The following is a 16175-nucleotide window of genomic DNA, read 5'->3' as shown; positions in this document are numbered from 1 at the left end:
CGATCGATTAATCAGCCTACGCACCAGGAAGCGGCAGTGCGCACGTGGAAAATGTCTCTCCTACATTGTGCACTGTGACTTCCTATCTATTCGGTTGATGGTTGTTATGTTTCTGGTTTTATCGGTCATCGCTGAATGTTCTTTAGTTTGAAATACTACTGAGTTCATCACTGAACCGTTCGATCAGTTAGACTAGACTGTGTAAATGGCGGAGTCGGTTGTGGACAGTGATGATGAGTGCAGGATCAATAAAGGAGATTATGTGGTTTTGAAAAGAGGAGATGTCTACAAATCCGTGCAGGTCGAGACGAAAAAGTGAGTAGTAAATTAATCATGGGAGCAACGTTTAATAATATTTGGATACTGCTTTTAACTGCTTTCAAGTCTGCGGTAGTGCAAGACTGCTGTGTAGTGAATACTGTGCTGCTGGTTGAGGCAAAAATATCTACTGTAGAATAACCACACTTAAAATTAAAAGTTATTCATCCAACAGAAACTTGTATTATAAGTAAATATATGCATAGTCCAGAATTTTTTGTAGAGTTTGTCAATAATTTTTGTTTTGTTTCTGTTTTTTTTTTCAGTGTAAATCCAAATATGTCAAAATAAATGCTATGTGATTTTATTTTTTGTTTATCGAATCATGCAGCCCCACCTCAATCCAAAGTCATTACTTTTTTATTTTTATTTTTAGTGAGTGCTATTTTTTTCCAGATGAAGTAGAGAAGAAAAAAAAAAGCTTGAATGTAATTTGCATTTTTAAAACAAATGTCAGCAAAAAGTGCTAATTAGTAATCTACAGTTAAAAGAGCGTGCTTCTGTGGTCCATGCCAATTAGATGTGTATAAAATTTGTTGCAGGGAGGTTATAAAAGGAAAGCATACAGGTGGACCAGAAAAAACGTCAAAGCATCTGAAAAGAAATATGCCATGAAAATAGAAAATGCACAGCAAAACAAGTGGATGGGAAAAGGAGTAACAGGACTGTACGATTTCAGTTGAATGAGATGGGATTTGCAGATTTAAAAAATCCAAATGAAAAATACAGCACTTGCACCGAAACAGGAGGAACAGAAGTCGATGAAAGTGATATTTAGTGATAAATCATAAATCTGCATTGGGCAAGAAGAGATTGCTAGGACTTTTTCTCTGGTGCCTTTGTAATAAAATTTATATAAAGCAACAAAGTCATTAATCAGCAACAATGATTTGTGTTTATTGTTAAAGTATATGTTAGTATTTTCCTTATTGTTGTGGTTTGTAGTGATACAGCACACGAGTGAGGATTTAAATTTTACTGTACCATCTACACATTGCAATTAAAAACGATCTTGTGTTTTTTAGGAAAATAATTTTTGAGAAACAGTGGATCTTTTTGGATGCTGCCATTGGGGAACTGTACGGCTCAACTTTTGAACTGGATGCTGGAGGAAAGCTCTGTCTACGAAAGCCAAAAAACACTGAAGAAGATTCCACAGGTAGACTGCAAGATATCGGTCCTATTTATGTGGTAAATGTGTGAGAAAGTGGTGTGCATTGTTTTAGTGTTAGTTCTTTTCTCTTTGCAGAGGCCAAAGAAGCAGGCCAAGATAACAGACATATAGTAGACGATGGGAAATCACAGAAACTGACCAGAGATGATATTGAATCACTTAAAGAGCAAGGGATGAAGGGCCAGGTTTGTGTTCCACTTCAATATTTCGGTGAGCTAGGCTATGCAGCTCAATTACTTTGGACTAGGATCATGTCATTCATGATTTCTTGCCCAACCACATTTATTCCACTAAGTTTAGGGTTAACCATTATGTTTTTAGATTTTAATAATGCATTGGACAGTTCTTAATGCAATTTTGGTCAATTGTGTTTGATGTAATGAGTTATTTGTTTGATACAGATAAATGGCAACCTTTTTGGCCAGATATTGCCCCTGCCTTAAAACTTTGGCTATTTGCCTGATTTCAGCAATCAGATTTTCCCCACAGCAGTGGCGTAGTGTTAGTGTGTAACCCCTGCCCTTGGTCTGTATGCATTGGGGTTCCCCAATTGGCTGTAGTGTATATGAGTAAGTGTGTGCTTGTGTGCCCTATGACGGATTGGCACTCCATTCATGGTGTACCCATAGGTCCCCTGAAATAGGCTCCCGCGACCCTGTCCTGTATAAGCGGTATAAAGAGTGAGTGAGTGAAGGAGAATTATTTTCATGTAGTGTAAATATGGAGGTCTTACATTATTTTAGTCAGTGTTTATTTTTAAGTGCTGACTATTCTAATTGATCCAGACATTAAGCTGTAAGTGCAAAATATTTATTGTGTATTACATATTTTTATTATACATTATTTGTCTCTGTCCATCAGGAAATAATCCAGCAGCTCATAAACAATAGCACAACATTTAGGGATAAAACTGAATTTGCTCAGGCGAAATACATCAAGAAGAAAAAGAAGAAGTAAGTTTTTTTTTTTTGTTTTTGTTTTTTTTCTCTTAAACCCTGTGTTTACTTGGTAAATTGTACATTTTCTTGTTTGATATTCTTTTAAACTGTCTGACGTCTACAGGTACGAGAGCAAGGTCACAATACTGAAGCCCACCTCCCGTATCCTGGCAATGATGTACCATGGCAGAGAACCTGGAAAAGTGTGGTATGTCCCCCAGACTAAACCTTTAAAAAAAAAATTAAACCTTAGGTTTGTTAATGGTTGGTCAGATTTTTTGTAAAAAAACATTTTAATAGTTATTTTATTTCCTCTGCAGTCACCTGAGATATGACACTTTGGGTCAGATGCTGACTCTGGGGAACATTCATGCAGGAAGTAAGATCATCGTGTTTGAGACATGCGCTGGACTCGTCCTCGGATCTGTTATGGAGAGAATGGGGGGTAAGTGCAGACCTCATGTACACATTTATTTGCAGTATCTGCCAAGTGATACTAAAAGTAATTAATAAGAGCATGTTAATATTTTATTCTTAATATTCTTGCCACTAATACTATATTTATCGGCACGAAATATGATCGCTTTAACCTTTAATGCTCATGTTTTCCTATTAAAATCTGATTCATATAACTCTACAGTCATAATGTTGCCCACTAAAGTACAATCTGTTTTCGTGTCTGATCTGCCTTTGCATGTTGTTACTATAGAAACCAGAATGTACTATAATAAGTGCAGTGATATAAACATGGGGTAAAAATTGCAGCCAGCAGTCCTGTCGAGGCAGCGGCTTCAGAGAAGCAGTGAACATGTTCTCTGAACATGTAAATTAAATGAATGCATTGCCGAGAGCATTTAAATAGTGTACTGTTTGGTATCTCAAAGTCTCAATTAAGGAAGGCTGTTTATAACAATATTACGGAAAGGCTTTTATTATTCCAACAGGGAGAGAACACTGAGTAAGAGACATGATGAGCACACAGAGGGACTTGTAAGCCAGGACACTAAACATCATGACTTGATGTTAATAATGTTGTGTTGGTGGTTTACTGTGTATTGTATAGTAGTGTCTGAAGACAACTGATAAGCCAGTGCCCAGAATCAGCAGGTTTTCTGATTGAAAGGGGAAAATAAAAATCAAAAGTCAGACTTTAAAGGGGACAAATTTATATATATATATATATATATATATATATATATATATATATATATATATATATATATATATACACATGTATGTGTGTGTGTGTGTGTGTGTGTGTGTGTGTGTGTGTGTGTATATATATATATATATACGAAGCTTGGACACGGCAGTCAGATTTTATTTTTTTTTTTTCCCCTTTTGTGACCTCATATAAGATGATTCCTAGCCTACCCCAGCTCTGTTGTTCTTTGGTGTGGAGTTTGCCAGAGGTGGGCAGAGTACACAAATCCTGTACTTTAGTAAAATCAGGTATTACTCTATTACATGTATTACCCAAGTAAGTTTTTTGTCCATATTTTATCACAGCATCGCACAAAAATGGCTGGACAGAATTAAATGGAACTTCGGGCAAATACCCAAGTACTGTACTGCCAAAGTTAAACCTGCGCTATAAATGAAATCAAAATTTTGACTAGAAGTGAAGTCTTAAGCAGTTACCCATCACCCAAACTTCCTTTTACTGTCTAGTCCCTTGTAAATCGATGAGGATGTTTTGTATTTTCAGTGTTTTAATTGGACCTGTTACAGGTTTTCTTATTACAGGATTTGCGCCATGTTTTCTCTCATTTGTGTTTTTTCTGCAAGGGCATGGCTCTGTGATCCAGATGTATCCAGGTGGTGGACCGGTCAGAGCAGGCATGGAGAGCTTTGGCTTCCCTTCACGCTTCCATGATACACTACATGAATTTCCCTTGTGTAAGGTGAACGCGCTGCTGTCGGGAACACTGAACATCGATGAGAAAGACGCAGACTCGGCAAATAACGGGCAGTCGGAAGAACCGTCAGCTGCACCTTCTTCAGGCAGCTCGGAGTCACAGAGCATGGAGGTGAGCACAGACCCATCTGAGGCCAAGAAGATGGAGGAGAGAGAGAAGCTGCGTGAGCAAAAGGTGAGTCTCAGCAAATCTCTCATTGTGTATCAAGGATTTACAAGCTGTACTGTACTGTATGTAGACTTCTGTAGCATAAAAACAGAGATTATAAAGTGAGTGCTTATGCAAGAGTTTTGCACTAATATGTTTTTTTTTTCAGCATGGGGACATTTTTTTTTTTTTTTTTAAAGAATTAACATATTTTCTCTTCTTTTTATTTATCATTTATATCCAGCAGCAGCACTTTCTGTTTTAATTTAAATGCTAATTGGAAAATGTTCATTCAAAACACTAATCCAAACATTTGCATTATGCACATGCATACTTAACAGTGATTTTAAATTCAGTTGCATTTGCATTTTAGGGCACAGCAATGTACAATGGATGCCCACAAAAAAAAAAATGCAAATGCATAGTCCATTTGACATTTCATTTTCAATGTCGAAGCAGGTCTAGTTCTGCCATATTGAAAAAGTAATGGCAGTCCTTCGTTTCATGATTGCACTTTCTCATCCTTGTGCTGCAGCTCAGTCAAAACTAAAATGACTTTCCCATTCTAGCCTTTTACGGTCATGATGTTTTTTTATGCAGCAGTAATTTATATAAAGAGCAAATAGCAATAATTATATACACCAAAGCACAAATCCCTGCATACATATAACATCTGTGTTTTTTGTTTTTGTTTTAAACATATGTCTCGTAAGTATTTAATTAACTTGTATTTATGTAATCTCACATGAATTAATCAATGCAGTCATGAGATCACATTGCACCACTAAGGCGATCAAATGGAGGTCCATCATCCCATAATGCTCAATATAGACGGGGAAAATCGATTCGGTTGCATATAAGGATTCTTTTGTATGGCAACTCTTGTATCGCACATTCCTCCAAAATCTTTTTTTTTTTTTCATCTTCTTATTATAATAATTATTAAACGTTTTTAATTTATGTGTTTTTGCATTTAAGTTGATGAAACATTGCAGTTCCTCTATAATCCTATAAGTGGTGCCCTTTATTTACACGTTGTTGGGTAGCACAGGATCTTGTGGGATTGGTTCTGTAGAATTGTAACAAAATTAAACATAAATATAATATAAATTGAGATATTTAGAAATCCGCAATACAAATCGAAAGCCCCTATAGTAGGTATTGTGATATTTTATTTAGTGATTTTGCATTTACTTTGGGCATTTGGTAGACACTCTTATCCAAAAAGTGCTTTGAAGACTCCAATGTGTATTTTACAACAGTTGTTATTATTTAGAGATAAATGCACTTGATGTGGTACACTACTGATAGGAAATGCTGATGTGCAATGGCATGCTGACCTGAGCTACGTTTTCTCTCCCAGGCACAAGAGAAGAGGGTGAGGATGGAGGAAAAGAGAAAGAGGCTGGCTGCAGCTGTTGCACTGCTGGAGGGACGAAACGCAGATGGGTGAGTCCTCTGACTTGTGGCCATGTGAAACCGGGCCATGCATCAGGAAAATTAAAATAGCTCTTATGTGTCAGCATGACTGCTTTGTCATGTAGATAAAACTGATGTTTGCATTGGAAATTTATGCCAGTTCTCTCCCTTGCTTAGTTTTTTTGTGGGCATCTCCTACCTCTCCTCTTCCCTATGTTGCCATTTAATATACACTGATTAGCAATAAAATTATACAAGGTGCCCTTGTAATACTCTGTAGGTTTCCCTCGTGCTGCCAAAACAGCTCTGATCCCTCAAGGCATGTACTTCACAATACCACTGAAGGTATGCGGTGGTATCTGGCACCAACAAGGTTACAGATCCTTTTAGTGCTATAAGTTGTCTGGGGAATTCAACACAATACACTCGTTGTAATGTTTCTCAAATCATTCCTCAACCAATTTTGCAGCGTGTTGGAGCACATTATCTTGTTGAAAGTGGCCATCATCATTAGGTAATTGTACTGTCATGAAGGTCTGCAGCAATGTTAGATAGATGATATGTGTCATAACCCAGAGCATCACGCCGGCTTGCTTTCTTCCCATGGTGCATCCTGGTGCGATCTCTTCCCCTGGCCATCTGCGCCTTGCCGTCCACATAATGTAAAAAAAAAAAAAATGTGATTCATTAGACCAAACCGCCTTCTTGCATTGCTCCCATCATATCCAAAAACATTGCATACTGGGAGTGACCCGAAAAACCTGTTGCTTTGGAGATGCTCTGACCCAGCTGGCTAGCTACCATAATTTTCCCTTTGTCTGAGTCACTTAGATTATTACATTTGGCCATTTGTTGGCTGCCAACACACCAACTTTGAGAACGGCCTGATCACTTGCTGCTTAAGATTTTCCTACCCTCGACAGATGTGCTTTTGTAATAAGATAATCACTGTTAATGATGTGGTTTTAATGTTATGTCTTATCCTTGTGTAATACATTTTCTGCCTTTATCTTTTACCGAGTCTGTTCCCTATAGCGCTATATGTACATGTTTTTGTGTCTGGTCAGAGATTGTTATAGTTATTCATGATCTCTCACATTGACGGACAGGTTTGTAAAAATTTCTTATTATTCTCTTATCCTAATTTCCCAGTATATCAATTTTTTAGACTAAGTCTATGGATTGTTTTTTTTTTTTTTTTTATGAATGTTCCAACACATTAAAATCAGACAGAGTGAAAGAAAAGGCAGGAGTTGCAGCTTGCAATCATTGCAGTATCCAAAAATACATGAATAAGTCATGCAAACCTGAGGTTAAGTCTTATTGATTTCAGTGAGCATCTGTTGTTTGCAAAATGTTTTTTTGATGAAAAGCCAGCAATGGACCAAACTTCTATAAGGTGGCAGTGCTTGTAGTGCAAACACAGGAAAGCTAGCAGAAACACTAGTCATGATTAACAGGTGAATTGGGAATGCTAATAATAGAAAATCCTCAATTAAAACAGCCTCTAGCCAGGATGTCATTTGAAGTTGTAAAATGATTAAGTGTAGCATTTCTTAAGTTCAAAGAATCTTCATGAGCCAGTGATGATAAATTGCTGACTCTGATCTTGAGGCACCAATTTCCATTGATTTTAATCTTGTGTTGTATTGATTTCATGTCTGTGAAGCTGTTTTATTGAACTCCATACTTAGTAGCTATGATCTTTATGTAGTACATAAGTTGTGCTGAATTGCTGAATTTGCATGCTCTAAATGCTGAATGTATTCCTCACTTTAGGTTAGTGATCGCCAGCCGCTTCCACCCTTGTCCAGTACTGCTTGGTTTACTCCGATTTGTGGCACCATCCAGACCTTTCGTAGTGTATTGCCAGTACAGAGAGGTAATAGTGATGCTTTTTGATAAGAAATGTTTTGCCTTTTGCATTACATCCCCTAATGCATGAGCTGTAGTATTTATCTATCTATTGTTTTTTTTAACAGCCATTAATTGAATGTTACACAAAGCTCAGGGAGCAAGGTGGAGCCATTAGTCTCAAACTGACAGATTCCTGGCTCCGGCATTACCAGGTAATTTAAATATTAAATTTTTTTGTATAGTATAGTATGGAAGTCTATTGTTCTGAAAGTTTTAAAAACTATTACTAAACAGTAAACCCTTGGCATATAAACCCAGGGCCCCGGCTTGTGAATTTTGGTCTTAGGAACCAAAATATTTGCTGGATTTTGCTTTTCCATGCAAAACATTCTGGCATACGAACAATCAACCCAATTGTGTGCACTTTGTGTTGCGCACACTTCCAGTAGCCTGTAAAAACTTATTTGCATGAGTAAAAAGCCAAGCAAAGCAAGTTTACTTATTTTTGTGTTTTGGTTTGGATTTTGTGCAAAATTTAGTAAAGACTAAATCTTGCACAAAATATCTTGAATAACTAATCAACCAAGATTAAACAAACATGGGATGTTTATCTGCTGGTGTAAACAAAACCAAAGAATATGAAAGAACACTCAATATACCAAAGCAAGTGTCAGTTTTGCCTATCAGTCTATTCAGTGGGTGGCATGGTGGCTTAGTGGTTATCACTGCTGCCTTGCTTTACCATGTTCTGGGTTCGATTTCCACCTCTGGTCTGTGTACATGGAGTTTGCGTGTTCTTCCCGTGCTTGGTGGGTTTCCTCCTGGTGCGCCGGTTTCCTTCCGCAGTCCAAAGTCATGGGGATTAGGTTAATTGGCGTTCCCGAATTGCCCATAGTATGTGAATGAGCGTGTTAGTGTGTGTATGTGTGTGTGCCCTGCGATGAATTGGCACCCGACCCGTGCCCTACAATAAATCTCCTGGGATAGGCTTCAGGCTCCCATAGCCCATTTTTTTAATATAGAAACAGTAAACCGATTTAATTTGACTAAATATAAATGCTTTTTCAAAAAAAGTCACAAGAGCATAAGTAAAGTCAGTACTGAAGTCATGGTGCGAATTCTGTATTCTACTTCACCCCAAAAATGATTAGATAAGTGGGGTTGAGATTAGAGCGCATAACTTTCATTATGGATCTTGCTTAATTCACAGCGGCACTGTCATACCGGAGCAGGTTTGGGTCTCTTAATTTCAGTGAGAAGAAATTTGAAAGCTACATTTTAAAGCAGAAAGAGACACACTGTACACTTGTGTGCTTCAAATATTGTAACAACATGGGTGTGATAGTCATATGCTTTTAGCCGTAGACTGTAACAGTAAGGGTACGACTACACTTAACTGTCTAGGAATTTTGGCAAAATGTTGTCTGAATGGACAGATCATACCAGAATGAGTTTGGAACTTAAGGTTCTGCCACAGTATTTCGATTGAGCTGAGGTCTGGAATTTGGCTAGGCCTCTCCAGAACCTTAATTCTTTTATTTTTCAGCCATTCTGATGTAGATTTGTTGCTGTGTTTTCGGATCATTATCCTGTTGCATGACCCAATTTTGACCAAGCTTAAGCTGTTGTACAGATGAACTTACATTTGTATCTAGAATACTTTGGTATACAGAGGAATTCACACAGACGTGCACAGGCACACTGCTAACATTTAACTTTAACGTTTAACATGCTCAGTGAGACCTGTAGGATCTGAGATGTTGTTGTATTATTTTGCATTTATACGAGCACTGCACGGTTTGATGTGCACTCCTGGGAAGATTGGCAACAGTCCTGAAAGCCTTGAATAATCTTTCTCACAGTAGAACCTTGAAGTCCGAATTGTTTGTAAATCATTTTCTAACCCTTTCCAGATTGATGTCCACCAACAATTGCTTAAGTCCATTGCTTATGTCTTTCCCTTTTGGCATTGTGTTCATCATACCTAAATGCTCCTGACCAGCAAACTGCCATAAAGTCTGTCCTGTGAAAGCAGTTTAGCAGTTTATATTTATTAAATAAATAATGGCATGATGAAATTGCAGCTTTTTTACACAAAAACTCACAGAATTAAGAGTGGGTACTAACTTTCAAACATGACTGTACATATACACTGATGTATTAAAAAAATATATATATATAATTTTTTTATTAATTTTTATTGAATTTAACGTGAAAATCTAATGTATTTTAGATTCATTACACATCATCTCAAATATTTTCAAGCCTGCTGATAAACTTTAATGGAGATCCTGATTTTCTTTACCGGCAGGACATAGCCCCTGCCCAAAGTGCCCAACATACCATAATATAGCTGTGCCTGATTGGCCAACCAACTCATATAAGCTGAACCCCACAGCAAACCTCATAGAGAAGTACAGCGTCACTGTGGTTTTGCACATTTAGGGTCAAGGGTTGTATTCCTGCTTCATATAGAGAATGAGTGAGTGCAAGTGCAATTTCACCTTCCCTAAAGTCTACTGTATAACTCTTGCTGCAGGTGTTGCCCAACAGAACTCATCCAGTGCTGCTGATGAGTGGCGGGGGAGGATATCTGCTTTCTGGAATCACAGTCTGTGCAGATGCCACCACCTCAGGAGCTCCCAAAAAAACTGATGAGCCAGCAGCCAAGAGGATAAAGCTTGATGAGATTAGCAGCACGACTAACAGTTCTTCATAACCTTTTGTTTGGTCTGAATTATTTTAATCTGAATAAACAAAATTCAAAAGATCAAAGCACATATATTACATGCCTGTTTAAGTTGCCAGTCTTTATTAGTACTTTGCTTTTTTTATCCTTGCTTTTTGAGCACGAGTCTTTCAACCAGGAGCTATTTTATTTAAGAATAACTAATGTGAAATAAGTTTATTTTCACCAACACTATTGTGGTAGTGTGATGATAATCAATAAAATGTGTCATTAATGGAAACATAGTGTTGTCCTTTACCTCAATATTAAACCATAACTTATCACGATTAAAATGTGGTTGAGAGTTTCTGGTCCCACTGTAATATTTTTATTACATGCATACAACCATAGCAAACATGAATATATAGGAGGGCAGGTTATCCAGACTTGGGAACACGTATTAAACAGATGGCATGCTCTTGATTTTGAACAATATATTTAACAAGTATATATGAAAAACAATAATCAGCATTCATTTTTTAACGCTTTTTCTTTGTATGATTCTTACAGATAAAGCTTAATCTAATAAATAATTAGGCTGTATTTTGTTAAAGCAGGCAACTACTATAAGGCCGTTACAGTCAAACATTTTTGCATTAAAAAAGTGCTATAAACAAACACAGTTATGAGTGCATTAATTAATCCAAAAGCAGCCCAAAGCAGCATCACACAAAGCTTCTGGAACGTTATAATTAAGGGGTGTGAGATTTTTCTTGTATGGCTGGTTCACTTGTGCTTTCAACCAAGGCTAGTTTATTTGTGCTCGTTGCTCCACAGAGGCAAGTTTCTCAAGGTCTTTCAGCTAAGGGGAGAAAAGACAGAACAAACATTTTTACTATTGAATAAATTATGTAAATCCAACTACAGCTGACTTGTTTGAATCACAGTTTTTTACTCCCATCATGTTTCATGCTTTCTTTCTCATCAGTAAAATATCTACTCCAAGGTTTTCATGTGATGAAAAAGTTTCAATCAGGATAAAAACTCATACCCTAGGCCTGCTGTTAATTTTTTGCCACCTGTTTAAGAAAGAAGCAATGATGCTGTATGATCTAGCATTTGCAATAGTAAGAATGATGACTCAGTGCAGTTGAATTTAAGTGCGAAGCTCTGCACTATACTCCCAAAAAAATCCTTTTATGGATCAGAGATTCTGCTAGCACAGTTTAAATCCCACTTTAAGCTGTGGCATACGGCTTTACACCCATGAAGCATCCTTTGCAAGAATCATCATCATATGCTTTTCTATGGCAAGGATGTTGGAGACATTTTTTAATTGGTATTACAAAATTGCAATAAAATCACAGCCTTACAAGAGTCACAGTGTCAATACAGACAGAAACTGCTAATTTTTGCAATTTGGGTTCTCATATTCTTCCGATTATTAAATTTTATTTTGAACTAGAACGTTTACCTCTTCTGGAGTAAGAGCCCTCTGGTGAAGGTAAGCCTTTTCCGCTTCAATTGACTCTTTTTCAGAAAGAAGACCTGTCTTGTATCGGAGGGCATTGGCAAGCTCCTCCAGTTTCTGTGATGGGCCCACTGGGCCTTTGTTTCCCCCAGCACTCCGCTTATACCAGGCTGGATGATAATATTCTCTGTAAATCCAGGGATTGCGTTTCTCATAAACCTCACCATCTTTCAGGAGGCGTTCTTCCAGCTCATTTCTTTTCTTGGTTAGGTATTTCAGCTCTGCCTCCCTCTCCTGATTCTTTCCTTCTGCATCACTGTGGTGCCTTTTCTGCTCTTCTTGGCTCTCATAATGATGATTGTTTTCATTTAGCTCTTGGGCAATTAGCTCTTCCTCTTCTTCCTCAGGTGAGCGGCGCTCGGAAGCTTCCAGTGAGTGGTGGAGCTTTGCTTCATTTTCATTCTCAAATTGACCCTGTCTGTAAAAGGGCTTCATGTGGTGGTTCTTATAGCTTGGCTTCCAGAATCTTTTATCCTTCTCTTCATTCTCCTCTGACCTCTCCTCTGACCCTATGGTCCATGAGACCCTTTTGTCTTTTTTCTCACTCCCCATTTCTTCATCAGAGGATTCACCACCATGTTTGTAGTGTTTCTTGTGGTGGTATGGTGAAATGGGATTCCAGTATGGCTTAGCACTATCATCTTCGTCTAACCGCTTTTCACTGGAGTTAGGTTCTGCAAAATCTTCATTTGAGGCGTCATCATAAAATTTGTTATGGTATTTGTGAGGTTTTAAAAATTGCTTCTCTGTTCCCCCATCTTCATCATGGTACCTTTTATACACATAGCTTGGGAAGTCTTCCTGGCTTCGATCATAGTCGGGTTCATCACGCTTTTCCTTGCTGGTCAAGAAAAGGTGCCTTTTTTGCTCATAAATTGGAAATTCTTCTTGGCTTCGCTCATCATCCTGATACTCACGCTTGTCCTTTCTGTAAAGTAAATTGTGTCTTTTTTGAGGGAATTCCTCTTGGCTTCTGTCATAGTCTGCGTATTCCCGTTTTTCTTTGCTTGTTAAAAAATTATGTCTTTTGTAATAATTGGGAAATTCTTCCTGGCTCCGTTCTGCCTCATCCATGTCATCACGCTTTTCTTCTTTTGTCTTGAGAAATTCTTTAATGAGTTCTTGTGCCCTGGCATTGGACTTACTTCCTTGTGCTTCATCACCTTTCATTTCCTCTTCATTCTTTATCATAAGCAGACTGTGGCTGAAATCTATGTGGGGATGTATAGATATCAAACATAACACCAGGCTACTATTTTTAGATGAAGGTTCCCTTTTTAGGAAATACATGAGGTTGTCATGACATTATAAAGTATGTTACTTGCCTTGCTTTTGAAGAATGTCTTTACATTCTGGTTCGAGAGATGTACCATCTGGTTTGGATACTGCTTTAGTAAGAACCTCAAACAAACACCGCATGAACTAGAAAGAAAGAAAAAAAATGATATTATTTAAAAAATGTATAGTATTATATAGAATTGATTTTTTACAACATCAGTGTAAAAAAAAAAATAACCAAAGAAAAACGTGGAATACCAGGTCTTCCTTCTTGCCATCTTGTCCTTGTGGCAAGGATTTGCTTTCTGTGGGTTTATAGCACAGTAATATTACAGTAAATTAGAACTTTTGTTGATGATATGTGGTGCAATTATTAGAAAAGCAACAAATTAGTAAATATTGGTGGAATGATTACCATGTATTTCAGAATAATAAAGTAAACAGCTGCAGTGCTGAATGAGGGGGATAGGAACCACTCCGAAAATATAGTAAAGGATTTTCATTAACATTGCATATAGGAACAAACAGTATTACAACGATTTTTCACCCTCAGTTCTGTCTTATGCAACATGAACATGAGTTTTACTCTTGCCCTGACGCTGACCATGGTGCTGAAATGTGTGCATGCGGTACTACACTTACTGCAGTGCAATGATTTTGTTGTTGTTGTTGAAGAAAGAGAAATCGGAGTGACTTACCTGCGCAGAGGGACAAAGTCACGACAAAGAGAAACAGAAGCTTCATGATCAAAATATTCTGCAACATAAATGAAGCGTGTCTGAGATATCAAGAGCCAAAAAGCCGTCTGCACCACGGCGCGCGCGAAGCACGTTTTATCCGAGCAGCGCAGGAACGATCAGGTCTCCTCGCGAGTGGGCGGAGTCTCCGAGACCTGCGTCACGGCTCGGTGAGGCGCTCTCGCGGGAGCGCGTTTTATATCCGAAAGTAGCGATCAACAAAAAAAGCAGATATGTAATATTCATGAGCTCATTCAGTCGCTGAAAGCAAGCGAAGTCGTGGAAGCTGAGCATCTTTTTTTTCCCTGTGGAGGCTAAAAGATGGGGCCACGTGGGCCACTCATAATATAAGCTTTGTGTTCCAAATGCCACCAAAACTTTGACCTCATATCACATTCGCTATAAGAATTTTTTTTAATTCACATTAACATTTGTTCTCTCCACAAACTGTTCGCACAAATTTGGAGGAACATAATTATGTAGAAATCTGAAGCTTTACAATCTCCCTCTAGTAAGAAGCCCGAACCTGTTCCAGCCTGACAGTGCCCCTGTCCACTCACTGAACATCTGAGTTGGTAAGTTTGGAATGAGAGAACTCAAGAGGTCTTACAGACCCTTGACCTCAACCCCACAACACACATTTGGGATGACTTAAAACACTGACAGATGACACCATGGTGTATTGGTTAGCACAGTGACCTTACACCTCCAGGGTGATGAGCGTTTGATTCCCGCCTTAGGTCCGTGTGCATAGAGTTCGCATGTTCTCCCCGTGAAGTAAGTGTGCAATTACCACCACTCGCCATGGATAATCTCCCTGTCTTAAAGCAACTTTTTACATACTTTATAAATAATTAAAATAATTTAATTGGCATTTTTAACATCCTAGCAGCACACTCATCTTCAGACAGCAATTACCACAACTCCTAATAAACTGTGAAAGTGTGTCTTATATCTCTCCTTTACCAACCTCTGCAATTTGTGGTGCACCAACCCTTAGAATCTCTGGTAGTCAGTTATGTAAGATCTTTTCCCCTGCGATGTGTCTATATGATTTATGTGGTTTAAATAGGATGTTTTGTCAGAGCAGCTATGTGTGAAATCCTGCAAAGCTCATTTAATGTACTGTGCTATTTCCCAGTGCAGCTAAATAAGATCCAGGTCACCCAGCCCGAAGCTCATGACATGCAAGTGATTTACTTATTTTGAGGAAATTGTTACTCATTGAAATATCTTATGTGCATCATATTGCATGCATAAACTGCAATGAGAAGTTTGAGTGTGTCTGGCTATAGGCCTACAGAATGCAATGTGGTTTACTCTTTGTCACTGGTGTTCTGATGATCTGTTAATATCTTTGCTACAGAGCCTACTGTGCAGCTTATTTTCATTTCGGGTGTAGCCGCTTTTGATAAAGGTCATAGTGCATAATTAATTCCAGTTGCATAATTGCTTGAAGATACAAAAGTGAGCAGATGCTCATAAACAATGATAATCAGAAATGAATTTCATGAATGCATCAGCCAGAGGCCCGCTTGATTAGGATTGGAAGCAATTTGCTGCAACACATAGCAGTAAGGATTTAATTCCTACAGGATTATATAGACAAAGGGACCATTTTGACTAATCTTCTGTTAGGATGATGGTATGGACTGGTGCACTTCTGAAACACTCACAATTCATGCATCATTTACACCGCTGAAAATTGTGGCTAAGGTGTATGGTTTTCATGGAATAATAAAATCAACTTATATTTTGGAGCATATTCCAAAACAATCTTTAGTTAAAACAGACTTTAAGGATTTGTTTTGTATACTTTTATTTATTAATTTTTTTTTTACTACCAGCACAATTTGTTCTCACAAGGCACTCGATAATTAGCCAATGATTGTCTTGGGAAAAGTGGAAAAAATGGGATCCCCTCTTGCATTAAGGACACTGATTTGGATAATTGGTATTGCATAATTTTGTCTTCTTGGACAATTGGTACAATTATACAGGATTCATTTTCTAATAAAAATAAAACTCAATTTCAATAAATAAAACTCAAAATTATATTTGTTATATTATATATATTATTTCCAGATAAAAGGAGTGATACAAATGTACAATATTTTTACACCCTATGAGCAGTGCCGATAAATGGTTTTCATAGAAACAAAATGCAATCCAGTATAATATTTGTATCT

General features: G+C 37.7%; 2 protein-coding genes across 2 annotated transcripts; one reads left to right on the top strand and one right to left on the bottom strand.

Moving 5' to 3' along the window:
* trmt6 (tRNA methyltransferase 6 non-catalytic subunit) lies at window positions 1-10811 on the top strand. Its single transcript, XM_053489437.1, has 11 exons — window positions 1-315; window positions 1344-1477; window positions 1568-1677; window positions 2354-2445; window positions 2555-2638; window positions 2751-2875; window positions 4219-4523; window positions 5860-5945; window positions 7695-7797; window positions 7898-7984; window positions 10312-10811. The coding sequence occupies exons 1-11, from the start codon at window positions 206-208 to the stop codon at window positions 10489-10491; spliced, it is 1416 nt and encodes a 471-aa protein (XP_053345412.1). The 5' UTR covers window positions 1-205; the 3' UTR covers window positions 10492-10811.
* Window position 10812: 1 nt separating this feature from the next.
* On the bottom strand, window positions 10813-14104 carry chgb (chromogranin B). Its single transcript, XM_053489436.1, has 5 exons — window positions 13948-14104; window positions 13508-13554; window positions 13297-13393; window positions 11915-13182; window positions 10813-11302 (listed from the first exon to the last, which is right to left on the bottom strand). The coding sequence occupies exons 1-5, from the start codon at window positions 14012-14014 to the stop codon at window positions 11249-11251; spliced, it is 1533 nt and encodes a 510-aa protein (XP_053345411.1). The 5' UTR covers window positions 14015-14104; the 3' UTR covers window positions 10813-11248.
* Between the last annotated feature and the right edge of the window lie 2071 nt (window positions 14105-16175).

This window comes from Clarias gariepinus, chromosome 27, assembly GCF_024256425.1.
Source record: "Clarias gariepinus isolate MV-2021 ecotype Netherlands chromosome 27, CGAR_prim_01v2, whole genome shotgun sequence".
Lineage (NCBI taxonomy): Eukaryota > Metazoa > Chordata > Actinopteri > Siluriformes > Clariidae > Clarias > Clarias gariepinus.
Note: the sequence above shows the minus strand (reverse complement) of the source record. Positions and strands in the feature narration are given on the sequence as shown.

What these genes read in the sequence shown, in the direction of transcription:
- chgb (XM_053489436.1), bottom strand. Translation starts at nt 14,014, where the DNA reads ATGTTGCAGAATATTTTGATCATGAAGCTTCTGTTTCTCTTTGTCGTG. An exon ending in GACTTTGTCCCTCTGCGCAG is followed by an intron (nt 13,555 to 13,947) that starts GTAAGTCACTCC and finishes ATAAACCCACAG; the next exon opens with AAAGCAAATCCTTGCCACAA. An exon ending in AGACATTCTTCAAAAGCAAG is followed by an intron (nt 13,183 to 13,296) that starts GCAAGTAACATA and finishes ATCCCCACATAG; the next exon opens with ATTTCAGCCACAGTCTGCTT.
- trmt6 (XM_053489437.1), top strand. Translation starts at nt 206, where the DNA reads ATGGCGGAGTCGGTTGTGGACAGTGATGATGAGTGCAGGATCAATAAA. An exon ending in AGAGAACCTGGAAAAGTGTG is followed by an intron (nt 2,639 to 2,750) that starts GTATGTCCCCCA and finishes TTTCCTCTGCAG; the next exon opens with TCACCTGAGATATGACACTT. An exon ending in TGTATTGCCAGTACAGAGAG is followed by an intron (nt 7,798 to 7,897) that starts GTAATAGTGATG and finishes TTTTTTTAACAG; the next exon opens with CCATTAATTGAATGTTACAC.